We start from the raw sequence: 21,722 nt of genomic DNA, 5'->3' as shown, positions 1-21,722 counted from the left end.
CTCAGTCAATTTATTTTCGACAAGTGTTTGATTGTTTTAAAGGAAAATTAAAACTGAAAGGCGAGATTTTTAAAAAATTGAATTTTAAGGTGTTATGAATTGCAAATGATTTATTTTAAGCAGTGTTGGACATAGATAATATTCTAGAATTCTAAATTGAAAATGCTCAGCAGGTTTCTTATCATCCTGGTGAAGATTTCTTGATCTGAAACATTTAACCCTTTTTTATTCCCTGTGAATGCTACCAGACCTGAAAAGTACGACAGATGTTGAAAATTTAAAACAAAGCATTAAATGCTGGATATATTCAGCAAAGTACTACAGATACATTGTGGCTGTACAGGGCAAGCTCCCAGAGGAAGTAGTGGAGCCGGGTGCAGTTACAATATTTAAAAGGCATCTGGATGGGTATATGAATAGATGGGTTTTTAAGAGGGCTATGGGCCAATTACTGGCAAATGGGACTAGATTAATGGTCTGGTCAGCATGGACGAGTTGGACCGAAGGGTCTGTTTCAATGCTCTATATCTCTGACTCTTGGAAATCCGAAATAAAGCTGGATATACTCAAGTCCATAGAGTCTTCGAGATGTGCAGCATGGAAACAGACCCTTTGGCCCAACTCGTTCATGCCAACCAGATATCCCAACCTAATCTAGTCCCACCTGCCAGCACCTGGCCCATATCTCTCCAAACCCTTTCTGTTCATTTACCCATCCAGATACGTTTTAAATGTTGCAATTGTACTAGCCTCCACCACTTCCTCTGACAGCTCATTCCATACACGCGCCACCCTCTGCATGAAAATGCTGCCCCCTAGGTCTCTTTTATATCTTTCCCCTCTCACCCTAAACCTATGCCCTTTGTTCTGGACTCCCCCCGCCAAAAGGAAGAGACTTTGTCTATTTATCCTATCCATGCCCCTCATGATTTTATAAACCGCTATAAGGTCACCCCTCAGCCTCCGATGCTCCAGGGAAAGCAGCCCCAGCCTATTCAGCCTCTCCTTATAGCTCAAATCCTCTAACCCTGGCAACATCCTTGTAAATCTTTTCTGAACCCTTTCAAGTTTCACAACAACTTTCCCATAAGAAGGAGACCAGAATTGCACACAGTATTCCAAAAATGGCCTAACTTGGTGTCCTGCAACATGACTTCCCAAGTTGGTAGCATCTTGACCTGAAATCGGAATCCAGTTTTGCTGTCTACAGATGTTGCCAGACCCACTGCATAAACAGCATTTTACGCTTTATTTCAGATTTCCAATATCTATGTACTTTGCTCTTGCAATAATATTCAAATTTAACATTTGAACTGACGCATCTATTGAGGTATGGTGACTTTATTTTGTATGCCATCCAGAGCTTTATTTTGGCGATCTCTGTAAAAACCAGTTATAATGATATTGTGGCTCAAATGGCAAACAGTGAAGCGTGAAGCTACTATACAATGAAATATATTAAATCTCTTTTTCATACCTGTTTCAGGGCCATGCTGTGGGGCTAGTGAAAAATCTAGCTTTGATGGCGTACATTTCTGTAGGATCTCAGCCCTCGCCCATTTTGGAATTCTTGGAAGAGTGGAGCATGGAAAATCTTGAAGAAATTTCTCCTGCTGCTATTGCAGAGTAAGTGAAATTAATAGGTTGCATATAATTTGGAAAAAGAACTATAGCATATTTTTCATGCATAGTGATGTAGAGTAATTGTCTCGTATCTAATTTTAGTCGAGAGTGTGGTGCAGGTTCCGATGAAGGGCTTATGCCCGAAATGTCGATTTTCCTGCCCCTCGGCTGCTGCCTGACCGCCTGTGCTTTTCCAGCACCACACTCTCGACTCTGATCTCCAGCATCTGCAGTCCTTACTTTCTCCAAGTATCTAATTTTAGTAAGGATGTATAACTGTGGCAAGACCTAATATCCAGCAATAATTTACACTGAAATTTATTCTTTTATGTGGATTTACTGACTAGATAATTGCCCAAATGACCAAGCTTGCGTTGAGACCTTAATTATTCATGCTGCTATGCAAGACTCCACAGATAGTCCTAACTGTTTTAACCTTCTAACTTCTTTTTAGTGCTACAAAAATTTTTGTCAACGGTTGTTGGGTTGGAATACATAAAGATCCTGACCAGCTGATGACCACACTAAGAAAGCTGAGGCGTCAGATGGATATCATTGTATCTGAGGTACAGTAAATATCTGAATATGCTGTGTATGATTCTGCCTTGTCAGTTTTATGGTGAACTATTTGTGCTATGCAAAGCAAGACGTAAAACTTGTTTAGCTACTTCATTGGTGTTAGGATACTATCCAGTTAACATGAAGTCAAAAAAAAAGAGGAAATACTCAACAGATCAGGCAGCGTCCATGGGAAAAAGAAATAGTTAATGTTTTAGGTCTGTTCACTGGAACTGGGATAGGTAGAGTTACTTTTCTTTCCTTGCGTGTTTCACTGTTTTTCCTCTTTGTTACTTCAGACACAAACCTGGTCTGGGGCATTCTTTTTGTTCCTTTTCTTCCCCCATCACCATTCCCTTTGGTCCTGTAAAACTAAATATTTTGTCATTCAATCAGTCCTGTAGGCCATCCCATCACATACTTTCATTTTGTTCTTGTCGTACCCTCCTAACGTTTCTCAATTATGATGGAAGATCATCAATGTGAAGTATTAATTTTATTCCCTCTCCACAGATGCAGCTAGATCTGCAGCATTCTGTTTTTTGATTAACATAAAGGCAGCTTTTGTGCAAGGTGACTGGAGTTGGGTACTAGAAATAGTTTTTTAAAAAAAAGACCTATATGTATATTTGTCCTTGTTAAACAAATAATTCTTCAAAAGAAAGTAGTTAAAATCAATGAAAATTTTGATGTGATTTTTTTTTAAATTTGGAAAATATTCACATTTATATGAAATACTCTCATACGGTAGTAGAGTTCTTGAATCTTGTTTGACTTTTATAATTGTTTTTGGTTAAGGTTTTTGAATAAATATTTGGATCTGAAAGCTTAACTGCACCACTGATATCAGAAACTCAGATTATAAATTTTAGATTTCAGTAGTGTCATTTATTCTTATTGTTCGTGGATTTTTAATATTGGCCTAATGAGCAAACCAACATTTTCTTTTCTCTTGCTGATTTCATCCTTTCTGTCTTTTCCATTGCAATTGTAAAGAGGTGTGGCTCTGCGTTCTTGTCACCTGAGTTTGTCACTCAATTTTAAACTAGATTTCTGACACGTCTTTGTTTACTATTGGGAAAGTCTCTTTTGAAGCAGAAGTCCTTTACTGCACTTGTAACTATTTGTACTTCATGTTCTTGCATCATTTGTATGGGCTCATTTTGCAAAGAAGGTTACAAAGTCAAGTTTGAGATGCATGTTTCTATAAACATTTGCTAATTGAAATATACTTGCCCTAACTGACGGGCAGCTGTTTTGTTCACCAAGGTGGGCCAGTCAGTATTATAAAAGTTTGGAGATGAAGTGCAAAGCAGGCGAGCTTCCTAATGATGGTTTGGGTTGTTGATGTGTGACTTTTTAGCCTTTGTATCAAGTGACAAACATATCTACGGTGACTTTTAACTCTGTTCCCCTCACCTGAGTTCTGTCATTCTGTCCTCACTGAGTCTCATCTTTGATATAGGTTCATCTGGCTACAATGTCTTCAATCTTGGTGTTCGGCCTTGTGTAGTAAGAGGTCCACTTACATGAGGATCCTTGAAACTCGTACTGTAATGAGTTAGTGAGAAGAGATGAAGTGGAAGGGTAAAATGAAAAGTGATAAATTATGGGCAATTCTTTGACAATTATAAATCATAAGTTCAACATGTGAAGGCAAATGTATATTTCGTTCTGGTTCAGTAAAAGGATTTAATTGTTTTGAGAATTCTCATTTCATTAATTTTGAACATTATTCAAAAACAAATTTTCTTTACACAAGGTATCCATGGTGAGGGACATACGCGAGCGTGAAATTCGGATTTATACAGATGCAGGTAGAATTTGCCGGCCTCTTTTGATTGTAGAGAAACAGAAGTTGCTTCTGAAGAAGAGGCATATTGATCAATTGAAAGAACGAGAGTACAACAATTACAGGTATGTTGTACAACTAACCTGCTTTATTTTAACTGCTTGTCAACCCCAACTCAAATATTAATTACCATATTGAATCTCATACTGAGGCCAAAAACCAGTATATATGCTGCACATGAGCCTCTTCCCACCCTAACCCTATCAACATAAACCTGTAAGATGTAAGAGTGGAAAATAAGTCAGTGGTCCCATCAAATCTGCTTCGCCATTCAATAAGATCATTGCTGATCTGATCATCCCCAACTCCACTTCCTTACCATTTCCTTTTAACTTGATTTCCTTTACTGATGAAAAAATCTGTCCATCTCAGCCTTGAATATATTTAAGGGCAAAGACACTACATCCCTTTGTGGTGAAGTATTCCACAAGTTCGCTACCTGTTGAGAAAAGAAATTCCTCCTCATCTTCCTCCTAACTAGGTAACCACTTCCTCTCAGATTATATCCTTTTACACAAGCTGGAGGAACCTCTTCATATCTACCCTGTCCAGCTCAGTAAGAATCTTGTACTTTAATAAGGTTGTCTCTCATTCTTCTAAATTCCAAATTCTTCTAAAGTTGTTTGCCTCAACTGCACTGTGTGCTAGCAAGTTTCAAATTCTAATTATTTTCTGGGCACAAAAGTTTCTCCTGAACCACATAATACACAAAAGTGACAATCTTATAATTTATAATCTCAAGTTTTGGACTTGTCCAAAAGTTGAAACATCTTCAAAAATTGGGCAGAAGAAGTGAACCCGTAGAATAAAAAATCTTAGCTTTTATATTTGTTACCTCTAGTAAGGGGAAAAAAATGATTTTAAAAAATATATTTATTTTCCATCCAACCCGTCCAGTTTGCAGTATTGTTCCTTGAGTCATAATTGCTCTCTGGTAACTTGTCCAAGTGACAATTTATAACTTGTAACTAATTAACAAAATTGGATCATCACTGCTAAGTCTCACTATAGGTTTATGATGTCAGTTTTCACATTTCCCTGCAAGAGTTAAAGAACAACAATCTGGAGTAGGAATGCTGACTATGTACTTTTGCCTTTGATAGGTATAACATATTGAATACATTTTTTATCCTTTCCAAAAATGATAATTGTTTAAAGGGGGGGTCCCATTTTGAAGATCTGTTCTGTCATCTTTTTGGGAATGCACATATCTCTGTGTGTATGAAGTGATGAAATCCGAATAGTCTGCCACAGGCAGCAACTTCAGCACGTCTGTTAGTTTATCTACTCGTTTGACAGTAACTTTGCAGATGTTGGACTTGAGACAGCTTGACTCCTCCCCTCACCAAAATAACATTGCTCACCTGGAATTGAGGTATATGCTGCTTACAATAAACAATAAAATGTGTCATGTCTGTGCAACTGGGGGCCTATGGCTGCCACCAAGGGAGCACAGCAAAGTGAGTAAACTCAAAAAATGCTGAGCTCTGATTTTCACTAACCTTCCAAGATGTGGAAGCTTCCTGTGGTTAATGATCAGAGTTATACTCGTGGTTTGACCTGAAAATTTTGCTTGTTAAACCAAAAAGAATTGTTCCTAACTATCAGTACTTGGAAGAATTTGAACCAACTACTTGGATCAGAATACACTGATTAAGTTTGTCTTTGTTTCCTCTGTACACAGTTGGCAGGATCTTGTGGCTAGTGGTGTGGTGGAGTACATTGACACGTTGGAAGAAGAGACAGTAATGTTAGCTATGACTCCTGATGACTTGCAGGAAAAGGGTGTTGCATACTGTTCAACATATACACATTGTGAGATTCATCCATCAATGATTCTGGGTGTTTGTGCATCAATTATTCCATTTCCTGATCATAATCAGGTGGGTAAGACCAGAAGCGAATTGTTGAAAATGAGTTTGTGGTAGTAAACTGCTGAAAGATGTATCAAATATATCTGTCTTGTTTTGGGATAGCGAACAATATTTGAATTTGAACAATGAGGTCAAAAAATGTTTACATTTAGAACAAAAGAAGCAATTTTTTGTGGGACTGTTTTTTATGGTTGGTTCACTCTCTTTTGGCAATTCATTCCTCAACTCCATTGATCATTAGGTAACCAGTCTAACTCTTCCCTTCTTATCCTAACCTAGTGATTTTGAAGTGATTTCTTCTGGCACTTTTGATGGTTGAGTTATTATCCAGTATTTGAGTTGCCTTCTGGAACTGGGATTTTTCTTATCCATCCCAAGCAATCAGCCTTGCATATTAAAATTGTTAAGTGAGTCAATACTTTCCATTTCAAGATGGGAGTGAAGCTCACAATGAGGTCTATAAATATTGAGATTTTTCAGTTCTGTGCTGACCCATTTATGCATGGTATCCAAAATGACTATAGATAGTGTTGTGATATATTTTTGGCAGTGTATTTCATTTTACTTTAGTTGCTGATGCATTTGCATGCATGACATTTTCACACTGAGACCACTGGATGGCACTGAAGCAATGTACAAATACAAATCTCAAATGCTGGCAGATCATGCTTGTCTAGAAAATGTGTCTCTCTTGAAAAAGCATATACAATCTCTGAATTTATAATATTGTTTCTTTACTCTTGAAACAATTCCTCTCTCAACACAATATGTTGCAACCTTTACCCAGTGTAGTATGAATTGTCTGGTCTTGGCTCAGACAGTCATAATTTCTTTTGGTTGTAAGACTGGCTATCTGACCTAAACCCCTATGTCCTCCCTGGATCACTTTCCATGTATAATCGCCCAAGCCAAATATAAACCCTTAGTTGGAGCTATTTTTAAGATTATTTGTTTCTTTCTCTCTCCTCTCCCTTGCTGAAATGATGTACTGATCTTTATGAAAACATTCATTTGATAATCCAGTTTGAAATTGTTTATCATCACACCCATTCCCCCACAGTTTTCTCTGTGCTGATATGTCCCACGTATTCAGTGATTGCTTGCATCACTAAATCCCAGGTAAAGTGATTTTCTGTTTCCTATCTCCATCCTTCCCACATTTCCAAACAGTTTTGACATTTGCTTGAACTAGCAGCTGTTGGAAACCGGTTAAGAAGTATTGTATATGCACTAAAGAGATTTGGGGTATTTAGGTACTAACTCTATTTTCAGTTTTGTAGTGAAGTTGTACAGAATCTTCATATGTATGATCTCCACTTTCTGCAGAAGGGTATGATGTATGTGTAGATGGATTTATAAAGATCTTCAATCTCATTACCTATTCCTATTGCAGTCTCCCAGAAATACGTATCAATCTGCTATGGGTAAACAAGCTATGGGAGTTTATATTACAAACTTTCATGTGCGTATGGACACCCTAGCACATGTGCTGTATTATCCTCAAAAGCCACTTGTTACAACCCGTTCCATGGAGTACCTGCGATTCAGAGAGCTACCAGCTGGTGAGTGACTGATCAATTAAGCAAGTTAAATGTAAGGCTCTTGGAGAATCACGTTGCGTCTCTATATTTGGTAGAATTATTGTATTGACGTTACTATAGAAGAGGAGTGGTCTATTACATTTTGGATGAAAGGTAGATACATCAGATACCACTTATGAAGATTCGCTTGCCTAATATGCAGTACCTTCAGTTTATATGCTTGCTTCCGTGTTTAATACAGGTTAAGGTTATTTATGGAATTCCAAAGATGCGTATTTGAGATAAACTCATCTTTTATTGAAGCTCGTGGAGTTTCTTTTTGTCTTAAGCCTAATAATGCATTCGAGTGTCACCGCAGAGTATGGGAATCTAATATCAAACTATTAAAGTGGGAAAGTGGCATTGGTCTTTATGATTGGTGCTGAACTGTTAGATAGAACTAATTCAGTTCTCTGTGAAGATCCTTTTTTGAAATTGACATTTTAAAAAAATAAATATAAAGTAGCAATTGATTTTAACCTTATATTATAAATCCACCTTAACTATCCATGCTTCACTTAGATTCAAAAGCAGATCTATTCTAGTGCTTAAACCAAAGTAGTTGTTTGGATTTTGAAGAAAGATTATTGTGGATTTTAAGGGTGATGTACTAAAAATGGATGTTTAATCTTTTTAAGGTATTAACTCTATTGTAGCAATTGCTTCATATACTGGTTACAATCAAGAAGATTCTGTCATCATGAATCGTTCTGCAGTAGACAGGGGCTATTTCAGGTATGTGTATCTTGCCCTAGAAATTGTTCAGAAGTTTTTAAGCTACTTATACTGATTCTTTATCTATGTTTGTTATGCTGAAAGTATTTATTTTTGTATGTTAGGTCTGTATTCTACCGCTCGTACAAAGAACAAGAATCAAAGAAAGGTTTTGACCAGGAGGAGGTATTTGAAAGGCCTTCTCGAGAAACTTGCCAGGGTAAACCTGCATTCTATTTTGCTTTGCCAGTTTAAATTTGAATGCTACGTGTTCACTTTTTAATGATTTGGCTTTGTCCTGGAGAGTGAGGTAACGGTTTAATTGGGAAAACCCGATTTTCCAGAAGATTGGTGACCTGCTACTTTTATATTAGGATTAGTGTTATTATTGTACGTGTCACATTATTGTGTTCTTAGTAATTGATTGCATTCAGTTACATTACTGGTTCAGATATTATCTTGTTTAAGTTGTATTTTGTTTTGTCTTCTGGGTCGATATTCAAGGTTATTTGCACGAGCATATGTCTAAGGCATTTTAAGTATGAGTACTATGCTTTCTCCCATAGATCTGTAGATTTTGCTTTATTCTTTTATGGGATGTTGGTGTTACTGGCAAGGCCAGCATTTGCTAACCCGTTCCTAATGGCCATTGAGTAGTTTATTGGGACACTTCAGAGGGCAGTCAAGAGTCAACCATGTTGCTATGGCTTGAGAGTGAGTTAGAGGCCGAACCAGGTACAGATATCAGATATGCTTCCATAAAGGGCATTAGTGATTGTCAGAAAAAGAACCATGATCACTTAATGGTCACCATTACAAAAACTAGCTTTCAATTCCAGATTTTTTGGTTGAATTTAAATTCCTTTAGCTGCTGTAGTGGGATTTCAGCTCGCTGTTAGATCATTCATCTGGATGTCTGAATCATTTACCCTTATCTGAACTTTTGGTTAACATTTCTGAGACAAATTGCAGTGAAGATGAATGTAGAATTTTGAGTTTTTACATGTTGAAAGCTTGGTTTTCTTATTCACAAATACAAGGGGTCCCCAATTTACAAACTTACAAGCATTTCCTGAATATATGAACAGCTGCTTTGTATTGTCCTGCATTATATTCTAACTTGCGAACAGACTCTAGAATGGAACTGGGGTACTTTGTATTTATAAAATTACTTCTGTCTGTCTCTTTCCTTCTAAATTTGACATTTGTGCTAAATATACAGACTTTATCTGCTTGCTCCAATATGACACCATCCATTTGAAATTGTAGTCCAGTTCCTTCAAATGTATTCCTTCAAACTCTCATTGTTTTTGTCTTTTTGGTATTTTACTCAATACATATTCTAAACTTCTAAACTTTATTCGATGTGTGACACTTTGTAGGGTCTTTTCTTGTTCTGCAAGGTTATGTGCTGTGTTGTCAGTGTACCACTGTTCTTGCCTCAAGTTTTTGCCACAAGAGGTACATCTGCTTCTATAAATATTTAGTGTACAGATTAGATAATTTTGGCAACCATACAGTGCCTTGTCTTTCTTTTCAATGAGGCACCAAGTTAAAATAATCAGCACCCTCAATTTCTTTGTATTTGAACATTTTGCCTAACATATAAAACGTTGCATGTTGTTAGTTTAAACATTCTTTAGTTTTCCTGATATTCCTCCTCTACCCACTGCTGAAAATATTAATTCCTTGTCAGAGGACTGTTCAACAGCTGCTGGTAATATCTAAATGCTCATTATCATAGGTGAGCCTTAAAATGAATATCAAAAGGCTTTTAGGAATATTGCTGTCAACTGCAATCGTATCTTCATCCAGTCAGGTTGTGTGATTCTAGTTGAACCGTGTGGAAAGCTTCACTAACATTATATACTACAGGTGGTTAAATGATTAAATTTACTGAGCCTGTTATTTATTTTAGTTTATAACAATTGATGTTTAGCTTCTTTCTTTACTGATTAGAGCTGAGAATTTTGAAGGTTAACTAAATCTGACATGCCCACCTATCGTCAATTTATTTTTCTAGCGAATGCATTAACCATATAAAATAAGTGAGCTCACCAAAAACTGTCCCAAAGGCAGTTTTCATATGGAGTTTTTAAAAATAAAATACTTAAATTAATAGACTGAAAAGTTCAAATATTAAGGCTTTTGCATTCATTTTTAAAAGTTCAGTTTATTAAAAATCAATCCCATTAAACACAACTTGCATCTTACTTAGAACATCTGACTGAATTGTACCATAAAATAATCACATTTCATCAAAACGTCAGCATGCATTTTACTCTATGCAGATTACACTGCAGAAACAGAAGTCTTCATATTTTTAAAACTACCCCTCACTTTTGTAGTTTGTTGTGGTTCTGTTCGCCGAGCTGGGAATTTGTGTTGCAGACGTTTCATCCCATGTCTAGGTGACATCCTCAGTGCTTGGGAGCCTCCTTTGAAGCACTTCTGTGATCTTTCCTTCGGCATTTATACTGGTTTGAATCTCCCGCTTCCGGTTGTCAGTTCCAGCTGTCCGTTGCAGTGGCCGGTATATTGGGTCCAGGTCGATGTGCTTGTTGATTGAATCTGCGGATGCCTCTAGGAATTCCCTGGCTGTTCTCTGTTTGGCTTGTCCTATAATAGTAGTGTTGTCCCAGTCAAACTCATGTTGCTTGTCATCTGTGTGTGTGGCTACTAAGGATAGCTGGTCGTGTCGTTTCGTGGCTAGTTGGTGTTCATGGATGCGGACCATTAGCTGTCTTCCTGTTTGTCCTATGTAGTGTTTTGTGCAGTCCTTGCAACATGAGTTTGACTGGGACAACACTACTATTATAGGACAAGCCAAACAGAATAGCCAGGGAATTCCTAGAGGCATGCACTCATCCACTGATTCAATCAACAAGCACATCGACCTGGACCCAATATACCGACCACTGCAGCGGACAGCTGGAACTGACAACCGGAAGCGGCAGATACAAACCACTATAAATGCCGGAGGAAAGATCACAGAAGCGCTTCACAGGAGGCTCCTAAGCACTGAGGATGTCACCTAGACAGGGGACGAAACTCTGCAACACAAATTCCCAGCTCAGCGAACAGAACCACAGCAACAAGCACCCGAGCTACAAATCTTCGCACAAACTTTGAACTTTTGTAGTTTGTTCAGTTGGTCAAGTTACACATTTGACTCCTAAAGACTTAGTATGGTAATTATTTATCTTGTTGTGATACATTCTTTAACCTTATGCTTTATAGGTATGCGACATGCAATTTATGAGAAGCTAGATGAAGATGGACTAATAGCACCTGGTGTCCGTGTGTCAGGAGATGACGTAATCATTGGTAAAACAGTGACGTTGCCAGAAAATGAAGATGAGCTTGAGAGCACAAATCGGCGATACACAAAGAGAGACTGCAGCACCTTCCTGCGGACTAGTGAGACTGGTATTGTGGATCAGGTCATGGTTACACTAAACCAAGAAGGATACAAATTTTGCAAAATTAGGGTAAGCAATGAAAATAATTAACATTTATTTCTTTTTGAGTATTTTTGTTTGTTAAAGCATTGGATGGGTACTTAGTGGTGTTTTCAAAAACAAAATTACTGATATCCACACTATTTCTATGCTATGACTTTATATGTATTTCCAGCCTTAGCTGATAGAACTTCTACTTCCAGTAGACTGTCCTTCTTTGATGGTTTAACGATATTGTTTGTCAATGTTACATCCAAGGCTAGGACAGTAAGGACTGTGCGACTGTCTTCACTGTTGGACCTGGTCAAGAGGCCATTTGGGTATTTGAGAATGAAGAAACTCAAAGACTGTGTTTATTTCTCATTAATACTTCCTTTAACTTCTAAACCATGCAAAGTATTTGTTGCCGATCGAAGAAACAAAATCTTAGTTTGCCTTGGTTTGGTAATTTATTTACTACAAAACAGAAAACCTAGCTCACTGATGAAACAGGAATATGTAATCTAGAGCAAAAAGACTCCTTATCTGAAGAAATTCAGCAGAGGCACCAGAAATTGAAGCAGTTTGTTAATCTTTTTGGAAGGAGTATTAGACCTAAGAGTGATGCGCACGCACACACAGTCTTCAAATGTGCCAAGTTCTCTTAAACTCTTGGGAAGATGTAATCCAAACCAAAAGTTAGTAATGCTGCAGCGTACCTCTACAAACTGTGCATCTCGACCACTGTTAAGGGCTATTGAAATAACACGTGTTTGTTTGTGTGTGTGTGTGTGCGCGCGCGCGTGCGCTTCCCTTTGAATGTGATCCCCTGCACAGACACCATTAGGACAGTAAGCAAAAATCATTGTAAAGGATATCCAAGTGATTGTGGCTGCCACCAGAGATTTATTTCTCATTTGCCTAATTCCTTTATTGGGGGTTTTATAAACCACATACCCTTTTTACATAGGTGCGATCTGTCCGAATTCCACAAATTGGAGACAAATTTGCTAGTCGTCATGGTCAGAAGGGAACGTGTGGTATCCAGTACAGACAAGAGGTATGGAATGTGTCTCTTACATGGATTCAAGTTTTTAAATGAAAATAAATTATTTGAGATGCAGAAACGTCATTTCAGGATTAACATGAAATACTGTAGATGCCTGAAATGGTGGAATAGAGCAGAAAGTGCTAAAACTTCTTAAGTCAGCCAACATTTGTTGAGAGTTGTTGCCTGTTTTGGGCTTAAGAATCAATGTTTTTCTTTTTCCAATTTAAATATGTTTGATGGACTGCCATCCATGTTTGTCCTTACTATAACATAGATTAAATTTTTAATATAGGAGAATTTACATACAGTATTATTTGATTTGATTGAAACTAGAACAGAAGTTGCACCTTTTTGCCTTTTAACATCCTGAAATTCTTCACAGGTGTGTGGAAAGCAAATGCTCAGCTAGAAAGTGAATTTTGAGAGCCTACTAAAGGAGAGAGTGAGGGGTTGATGAATTTAGCAATTATATTTGAGTTGAAATGAAATGTAAAAGCACAGCTGACAACAGTAAAATTAGGTGATGGGGCAAAAATAGTGCCATGTACATAAGGTCTGTCTCATTGGAGAAGAATGATGACAGACACCTTGAGAGAATGGTTAATAAGGCACAGAGTCCAAGGCTTTATTATGAAGGGAATTGAATGCAAGAGCAAGGAGATTATGTTGAATTTACATAAAACATAAATAAGGTTTGTGTCCACTTCAGGATGCCACACTGGAAAGATGGGAAGGCATTGGAGAGAGTGCTGTAAAGATTCACAAGAATGGTTTTAGGAATGAAGAACTTCAGTTATTTAAGTAGGTTGGAAGAGAGAAGGCTGAGAGGATATTTGAGGTATTTGCAGTTCTGTGTGGTTGAAATGTTTCAGAGATGTGGAGCATGAAATATGAAGGGTTCAAGCTGGGCTAAAAATTAAGACCAGGCTAATGCATCTTGAACTAGACAAAACATAAGGTCTATGGTTTCTAATTAATTTTTTGATTTTTCTTATTAACAGTTTTGTGTTTGCTGTTTTGTAGGATATGCCATTCACGTGCGAAGGTATCACCCCAGACATTATAATCAATCCACATGCCATTCCTTCTCGAATGACTGTTGGTCACTTGATTGAATGCCTACAAGGGAAGGTATGTTTCAAAGTGTTAAGGTTTAATTGTTGTGCAGAATTAGTGTCTACATTCTCATTCAAGTTTTTTTTCAGGTGTCGGCAAATAAGGGTGAAATTGGTGATGCTACACCATTTAATGATGCAGTTAACGTACAGAAGATTTCAAACCTGTTATCAGACTATGGATATCACCTTCGAGGAAATGAGGTAATTTCCTTTTCCTAATGCAGAAGACAATTTGAATAACCTGGTGCAACCTTATTGTAACTGCTGAAAACTAAAGTAGTACTTATGCCATTGTTTACACAAGGGTGCATATTGTGTCATATATTTACTTGTGCGTGTTCTTTCAGCTTCTCGATACAAATAAGAATTGTAGGACGTGCTCCTGCTTTGTGTGTGGGTCACCTAAATCTGATACTGTTCTCTTTTTTTGTTTCTGTATTGAGTTGCAGCTCCTTTCTCTTCCGTTGTTAGCAGTAGATCTCAATTGTTTTGTACAGGATAAAATTCTTCTAGTCAGTAAGTTTACATTTACTACCCAGTTGGAATGTGCTTGATTCTTGAATCAGATGTGTGTATGAGGTGGGTTATGCAATGTTTTCATGTCTATAATGTTGAGGTTGAGATGCACAGTATAATTTCACAGTATAAGAGCATGCCACATAGAACACCATAATTTTGAAATATGCTGGATAGGCTGCTTATAAAAAACCTTGTCTCAGGAAGCAAATTTCACATCTCATGACCTGGTTTGGATCTCTCAACCACTAAGTGGAATGAAAAAAGTCAGTACAGTTCCCACCTTCATTCTGCAAGCTGTTAACCTAAATAAAGTACATAGATTTTACTGTAAGAAGGTTTTATTTTCATGGTATAGTAGAGAAACATCAGGTTATTTTTATCAGATTTATTGTACATGTTAAGTTTTAACATCCTGAATAGCCTTCAGTTTATCCCTGGTTAGACTTGTAGGATCTTTAGACTAAAAGGTTCTTGCTGGTATTGGTGCGTAACGCATGAAAGCTAAATAAATCTTTTGGGCATTGCAGGGAGTTGGAAGCTACTCTTTGTGCCATCACTCATATAGACTCTAAATAATAATAATGGTAGAAGACACTTCTTTCTTTGACAGTTTCAAATATTGATCCCCTGCAGAGGACTTTGCGCTGCTTGGATCAGCTTGGAGTCTAGAATACAAAGTTTCCACGCAAAGGCAGTCCTGAGGAATCATATCCAGTTTTGCCAGACTTTAAATGAAGATATTCTGGAACATGTCTGTGCAGTCCTAATGTGTGATATATATGACTACACTTATTGTCTTACAGTATTATATAGTATTTTATAAATAGTGTAAATTATATATAAATACTTAATGAATTAAGTTCACAAGATCTGCTTTAGAGCAAAGATCCTGCAACATATCAGACTCTTGTATTTTCACAAAAATCTCTGAGCCTTTCATGCTTTCTATAGTTTTTAGGAAAATCCAACCAAAGCTTACTCAGCCATAAATGTGCATGTTTTACTTGTTGCTTAAGAAAAACTTTCACTTTTATAACCAAGCACCAACATTTTTCCAAATTCCTTATAAAAGGACACTGGAATTGATATTGCAACAAATATTTTTCAAAGAGAGAAAATTCAGCTTTTCATTCAACTCCTCACTTAAGGTTTGTGGGATTTATAGTTGGATGTGAGTTTTACCCCATTTCATTTGAAATATTGTCTTCCATTATCCATTTTGTATTGAATACACATTTATCATACTATCTTACAATGAGCATGTAGAAATGGTACAATCTTAAAGGCAGGTAATTGCATCCCTGTAGTTCAGCTGGATTATTGATCATCAAATCATAGTGGAGATCGATGTATAACATTTAGAGTCATAGTCATAGAGATGTACAGCATGGAAATAGACCCTTCAGTCCAACCCATCCATGCCGAACAGATATCCCAACCCAATCTAGTCCCACCTGCCAGCACCCGGCCCGTATCCCTCCAAACCCTTCCTATTCCTATACCCATCCAAATGCCTCTTAAATGTTGCAATTTTACCAGCCTCCACCACTTCCTCTGGCAGCTCATTCCATACATGTACTACCCTCTGTGTGAAAAAGTTGCCCCTTAGGTCTCTTTTATACCTTTCCCCTCTCACCCTAAACCTATGCCCTCTAGTTCCAGACTCCCCGACCCCAAGGAAAAGACTTTGTCTATTTATCCTATCCATGCCCCTCATAATTTTGTAAACCTCTATAAGGTCACCCCTCAGCCTCTGACGCTCCAGGAAAAACAGCCCCAGTCTGTTCAGCCTCTCCCTGTAGCTCAGATCCTCCAACCCTGGCTACATCCTTGTAAATCTTTTCTGAACCCTTTCAAGTTTCACAACATCTTTCCGATAGGAAGGAGACCAGAATTGCACGCAATATTCCAACAGTGGCCTAACCAATGTGCTGTACAGCCGCAACTCCTGTACTCAATACTCTGACCAATAAAGGAAAGCATACCAAGCGCCTCCTTCACTATCCTATCTACCTGCGACTCCACTTTCAAGGACCTATGAACCTGCACTCCAAGGTCTCTTTGTTCAGCAACACTCCCTCGGACCTTACCATTAAGTGTATAAGTCCTGCTAAGATTTGCTTTCCCAAAATGCAGCACCTCGTATTTATCTGAATTAAACTCCATCTGCCACTTCTCAGTCCATTGGCCCATCTGGTCCAGATCCTGTTGTAATCTGAGGTAACCTTCTTTGCTGTCCACTACACCTCCAATTTTGGTGTCATCTGCAAACTTCCTAACTGTACCTCTTATACTCGAATCCAAATCATTTATGTAAATGACAAAAAGTAGAGGGCCCAGCACCGATCCTTGTGGCACTCCACTGATTACAGGCCTCCAGTCTGAAAAACAACCCTCCACCACCACCTTCAGTCTTCAACCTTTCAGCCAGTTCTGTATCCAAATGGCTAGTTCTCCCTGTATTCCATGAGATCTGACCTTGCTAATCAGTCTCCCATGGGGAACCTTGTCGAACACCTTACTAAAGTCCAGATAGATCACATCAACTGCTCTGCCTTCATCAATCTTCTTTGTTACTTCTTCAAAAAACTCAATCAAGTTTGTGAGACATGATTTCCCACACACAAAGCCATGTTGACTATCCCGAATCAGTCCTTGCCTTTCCAAATACATGTACATCCTGTCCCTCAGGATTCCCTCCAACAACTTGCCCACCATCGAGGTCAGGCTCATCGGTCTATAATTCCCTGGCTTGTCTTTACCACCCTTCTTAAATAGTGGCACCACGTTTGCCAACCTCCAGTCTTCCGTCACCTCACCTGTGACTATTGATGATACAAATATCTCAGCAAGAGGCCCAGCAATCACTTCCCTTGCTTCTCACAGAGTTCTCGGGTACACCTGATCAGGTCCTGGGGATTTATCCACTTTTAACCGTTTCAAGGCATCCAGCACTTCCTCCTCTGTAATCTGGACATTTTGCAAGATGTCACCATCTATTTCCCTACAGTCTATATCTTCCATATCCTTTTCCACAGTAAATACTAATGCAAAATATTAATTTAGTATCTCCCCCATTTTCTGTGGCTGCCTTGCTGATCTTTGAGGTGTCCTATTCTCTCCCTATATTTGTCCTTAATATATTTTTAAAACCCTTTGAATTCTCCTTAATTCTATTTGCCGAAGCTATCTCATGTCCCCGTTTTTCCCTCCTGATTTCCCTCTTAAGTATTCTCCTACTTTCTTTATACTCTTCTAAGGATTCACTCGATCTATCCTGCCTGTACCTGACATATGCATCCTTCTTTTTGTCAACCAAAACCTCAATTTCTTTAGTCATCCAGCATTCCCTATACCTACCAGCCTTCCTTTCACCCTGACAGGAATATACTTTCTCTGAATTCTTGTTATCTCATTTCTGAAGGCTTCCCATTTTCCAGCCGTCCCTTTACCTGCAAATATCTGTCTCCAATCAGCTTTCAAAAGTTCTTGCCTAATACGATCAAAATTGGCCTTTCTACAATTTAGAACTTCACCTTTTAGATCTGGTCTATCCTTTTCCATCACTATTTTAAAACGAATAGAATTATGGTTGCTGGCCCCAAAGTGCTCCCCCACTGACACCTCAGTCACCTGCCCTGCCTTATTTCCCTAGAGTAGGTCTAGTTTTGCACCTTCTCTAGTAGGTACAGCCACATACTGAATCAGAAAATTGTCTTGTACACACTTAAGAAATTCCTCTCCATCTAAACCTTTAACACTATGGCAGTCCCAGTTTATGTTTGGAAAGTTAAAATCCTCTACCATAACTACCCTATTATTCTTACAGATAGCTGAGATCTCCTTGCAAGTTTGTTTCTCAATTTCCCTCTGACTAGTGGGGGGTCTATAATACAATCCTAATGAGGTGATCATCCCTTTCTTATTTCTCAGTTCCAACCAAATAACTTCCCTGGATGTATTTGCGGGAATATCTTCCCTCAGCACAGCTGTAATGCTATCCTTATCAAAAATGCCACTCCCCCTCCTCTCTTGCCTCCCTTTCTATCCTTCCTGTAGCATTTGTGTCCTGGAACATTAAGCTGCCAGTCCTGCCCATCCCTGAGCCTAATTGCTATGATATCCCAGTCCCATGTTCCTAACCATGTCCTGAGTTAATCAAGGGGCCTGTTAGGCCTCTTGCATTAAAATAATGCAGTTTGATTTATTAGTCCTACCTTGTCCCTGCCTGCCCTGACTGTTTGACTCACGTCTTATAGAAATCTTGAGGTTAATTTAGGATTAGAACGTTTCAATAGGTAACACATCAGCACCTTTAGGTAGCCAGTTTGTTGACTGGTTAACATCTGTTTGCTGATGATTAATGCTGTTATCTTAATTACTTGTACTGTTTTTCTTGCATATCTCATTGAGATTTTTTCAAATCTTCACCACCACCATCTCAACCACTCAGCCTGTAATGCCTATTAAGCATTTTTCTATTTCCTTTAGCGTTTCTTAACTCTATCTACCTTTATGGATTTGTTTTTAGCATAAAGACGGCTGCATTAGAATGACTCAATAGATAATTACAGAGCTGGTTCTGGCCCAAGTGCAAATAACTAGATGGCCTCTGTCTATGCTCTAATTTCTGTTTGGTTTAGGAGGCTGAGGAGCCAGACCCAAACAAGAACAATGGCCATTGGACTTGAGAGATGTGTCTTTCAGGGATACTGGATGAAGAGTTGGATCAACATTCTGGGGAATAGGCAAACTGTATAAGAATTGGAGGTGCTAATGATGTGTCCATTACTGAGGTTCACATTGTTTGCACAGTCCAATCAGCCTAAGTGGCATTAGCATTATTCCCCACTTATAAAATGTGTGCTAGGAGTGCCATACTAGGATCTTCTGTTTGTCAATCAACGTAAATACAATAGTTATTAGTGTTCAGTTACTCTATATTCACATAATTAACATGCTCCTCTCTCCACTAGGTTCTATATAATGGGTTTACAGGGCGTAAACTTACATCACAGATCTTTATTGGGCCTACTTATTACCAGCGCCTGAAACATATGGTAGACGACAAAATTCATTCTCGTGCTCGAGGACCTGTTCAGATCCTGAACAGACAGCCTATGGAGGGTAGATCTCGGTAAGATGAAATTCACACTTCTTTATTTTTGATTAGTATTTTGGAACTATTGTCTTTGATTAAGATTTTAATTATAGTGAGGGGCTGTCTACTGTTCATGATCTTGTGACTTGTTTTATTTGCAGTGTATATAGGAGTGTAGCTGGCTTGTTTTATTCAAAAATGATTTAGTATTCAAAAAAATCACTTGAAAATAAGTTTTTAGCTTTTGATTGCCTATCTTTTATTGCTGTTGAGAAGGTGCTGGAGAGCCTTCGGCTGCTACGTCTGGGTGCTAAAGTGCTTCTACCATCTAGATTTTTGACCCAGAGATGATGAAGGAACTGCTTTATGTTTACAAGGCAATATGGAGTATAGCTTCGAGGGGAGCTTGCAGTTCCATAAAAAACACAGGACTTGGGAACTGGAGCAGGTTTTTTTTTTGGTTCTTCAGATCTGCTCAGCCATTCACCAAGATCATAGTTTATCTGGTTTTGGTCGCAACTGCATTTTTCTGATTGCCGCCCATCGTCCTTGACTTCCTAGTTTGTCAAAACCTACCGAACTCAACCCAGAATGAATTCAGTGACCGAGCTTCTGCTATTTTTTTGGGGAAGAGAATTCCATAGACGAAAGACCTTCTTCATCTCCATCTTGAAAATGAGGTTACTTTTTCATTTTGGACTGTCCTTGTTTTACTCTCTCCAATGAAGGATAACATCCTCTCAAAATCCACCCTGTTGTTGGTATTTCCATGCATGTAACTATTACCCTTTTTTGCTTGGTGGTGATCACGTGAAGCCTTGATATGTTATTATAAAGTGTCATATAGATGATACACTCCACAATCATGTTACTTTGGAGGGAATGATTGTTTAAGCAGGTGAATGGAGTGCTGTTCAAGCTCACATACCTGGAGTCGGCTCCAGTATTTTCGCCAGAGACCCATATAACATAGAACATTACAGCGCAGTACAGGCCCTTCGGCCCTTGATGTTGCACCGACCTGTCATACCAATCTGAAGCTCATCTGACCTACACTATTCCATGTACATCCATATTGTTACTTTGAGGGTAGTCAGAGGCATTGTTGAGTAATTACGACATTGAGAGATAATCTGATTTGATTTACAGATTTTTTTTCTTTTGCATCCTCTTTATATTCTTATAGTCTTAATGTGACTTTTTTTATTTCAGTGATGGTGGTCTACGTTTTGGGGAGATGGAGCGAGACTGTCAGATTGCTCATGGTGCAGCCCAGTTTTTGAGAGAGAGGCTTTTTGAGGTTTCTGATCCTTATCAGGTGCACGTGTGCAATCTATGTGGACTAATGGCAATTGCCAATACCAGGACACACACTTACGAATGCCGAGGATGTCGTAACAAAACTCAGGCAAGTATTGAATATCCAGAAGCTGATTTCCAAAGAGCACACAAATGTTTCAACATTCTAATCCTGCAATTTTCAACGATACATGTAATCTCCTTTGTAGAAATACATATGGTAGTTAGGCATACAGACCCATGTTGTGCATGCTGTCTGTCAAGCTACTTCATTTGGCTTGTTTTAGGGATATATAGTTCTCTCTTTTTGTTTGCATGTCAAATATTTCTACGCTTAACTCAGTGTGTTGTTGAAATACCACATAGTGCTTGACCATTGCTTTTTCCAGTGGACTCTTTTCTTGTTTTCTATTGAGATTTTTGCATTGTTTCATTTGTGTCTAACGAATAAGTCAATGCGTACCCCAAATTGAATAGTTTGTTTTGTTGACCAAAGTTGCTTTTTTGGGATTCTCCATGATAAAATCCCTCAATATTTGTTGTATTCCACTGCTTAAAAAGCCCAGTGGAATTGTTGCAAGGAAATCTTGAAACATTTTCTGATCCATATTTGCTGTTAGAAAAGACTAGCATGCACCAGAAACCAGTTACATCACCACCTCCTCTATTCCAATTGATCTTCTTATCCAACTGCATATGTTTGGTCCTTATTCTCAGTCCAGCTGGAAGGATGTTGTTAAACTTGAGAGGGTGTAGAAAGGTTTTGCAAGGATGTTGCCAAGACCGGAGGGTTTGAATTATACACACAGGCTAAATAGGCTGAGGCCTTTTTTTTTACCTGGAGTGTCAAAGACTGAGGGGTGATCATGAAGGATAGGGTGAATAGTCAGTGTCTTTCTCCTAGGGTGAAGGAGTCCAAAACTAGATGTCATTGGTTTAAGGTGAGTGGGGCAAGCTTTAAAAAGGACCTGAGGGGTAACTTTTCACGCAGAG

At 38.4% G+C, this 21,722-nt stretch overlaps 1 protein-coding gene across 1 annotated transcript in view; it reads left to right on the top strand.

Moving 5' to 3' along the window:
• The window catches only part of polr2b (RNA polymerase II subunit B), a 52,358-nt gene that overhangs the window by 28,861 nt on the left and 1,775 nt on the right, over positions 1-21,722 (top strand). Inside the window, exons 12-24 of the mRNA XM_043674270.2 lie at positions 1,487-1,626; positions 2,078-2,189; positions 3,944-4,098; positions 5,718-5,916; positions 7,301-7,469; positions 8,126-8,222; positions 8,327-8,421; positions 11,442-11,692; positions 12,612-12,701; positions 13,716-13,823; positions 13,898-14,011; positions 19,306-19,466; positions 20,643-20,838. Coding sequence (XP_043530205.1) covers positions 1,487-1,626; positions 2,078-2,189; positions 3,944-4,098; positions 5,718-5,916; positions 7,301-7,469; positions 8,126-8,222; positions 8,327-8,421; positions 11,442-11,692; positions 12,612-12,701; positions 13,716-13,823; positions 13,898-14,011; positions 19,306-19,466; positions 20,643-20,838 — 1,887 coding nt within the window. The remainder of the gene's footprint in view (positions 1-1,486; positions 1,627-2,077; positions 2,190-3,943; positions 4,099-5,717; positions 5,917-7,300; positions 7,470-8,125; positions 8,223-8,326; positions 8,422-11,441; positions 11,693-12,611; positions 12,702-13,715; positions 13,824-13,897; positions 14,012-19,305; positions 19,467-20,642; positions 20,839-21,722) is intronic.

This window comes from Chiloscyllium plagiosum, unplaced genomic scaffold (genome assembly GCF_037043375.1).
Source record: "Chiloscyllium plagiosum isolate Xiang-an unplaced genomic scaffold, Cpla_swu_hap1 HiC_scaffold_36, whole genome shotgun sequence".
In the NCBI taxonomy this organism is placed as follows: Eukaryota; Metazoa; Chordata; class Chondrichthyes; order Orectolobiformes; family Hemiscylliidae; genus Chiloscyllium; species Chiloscyllium plagiosum.
The sequence above is the reverse complement of the archived record's forward strand: the minus strand, read 5'-3'. Positions and strand labels throughout refer to the sequence as shown.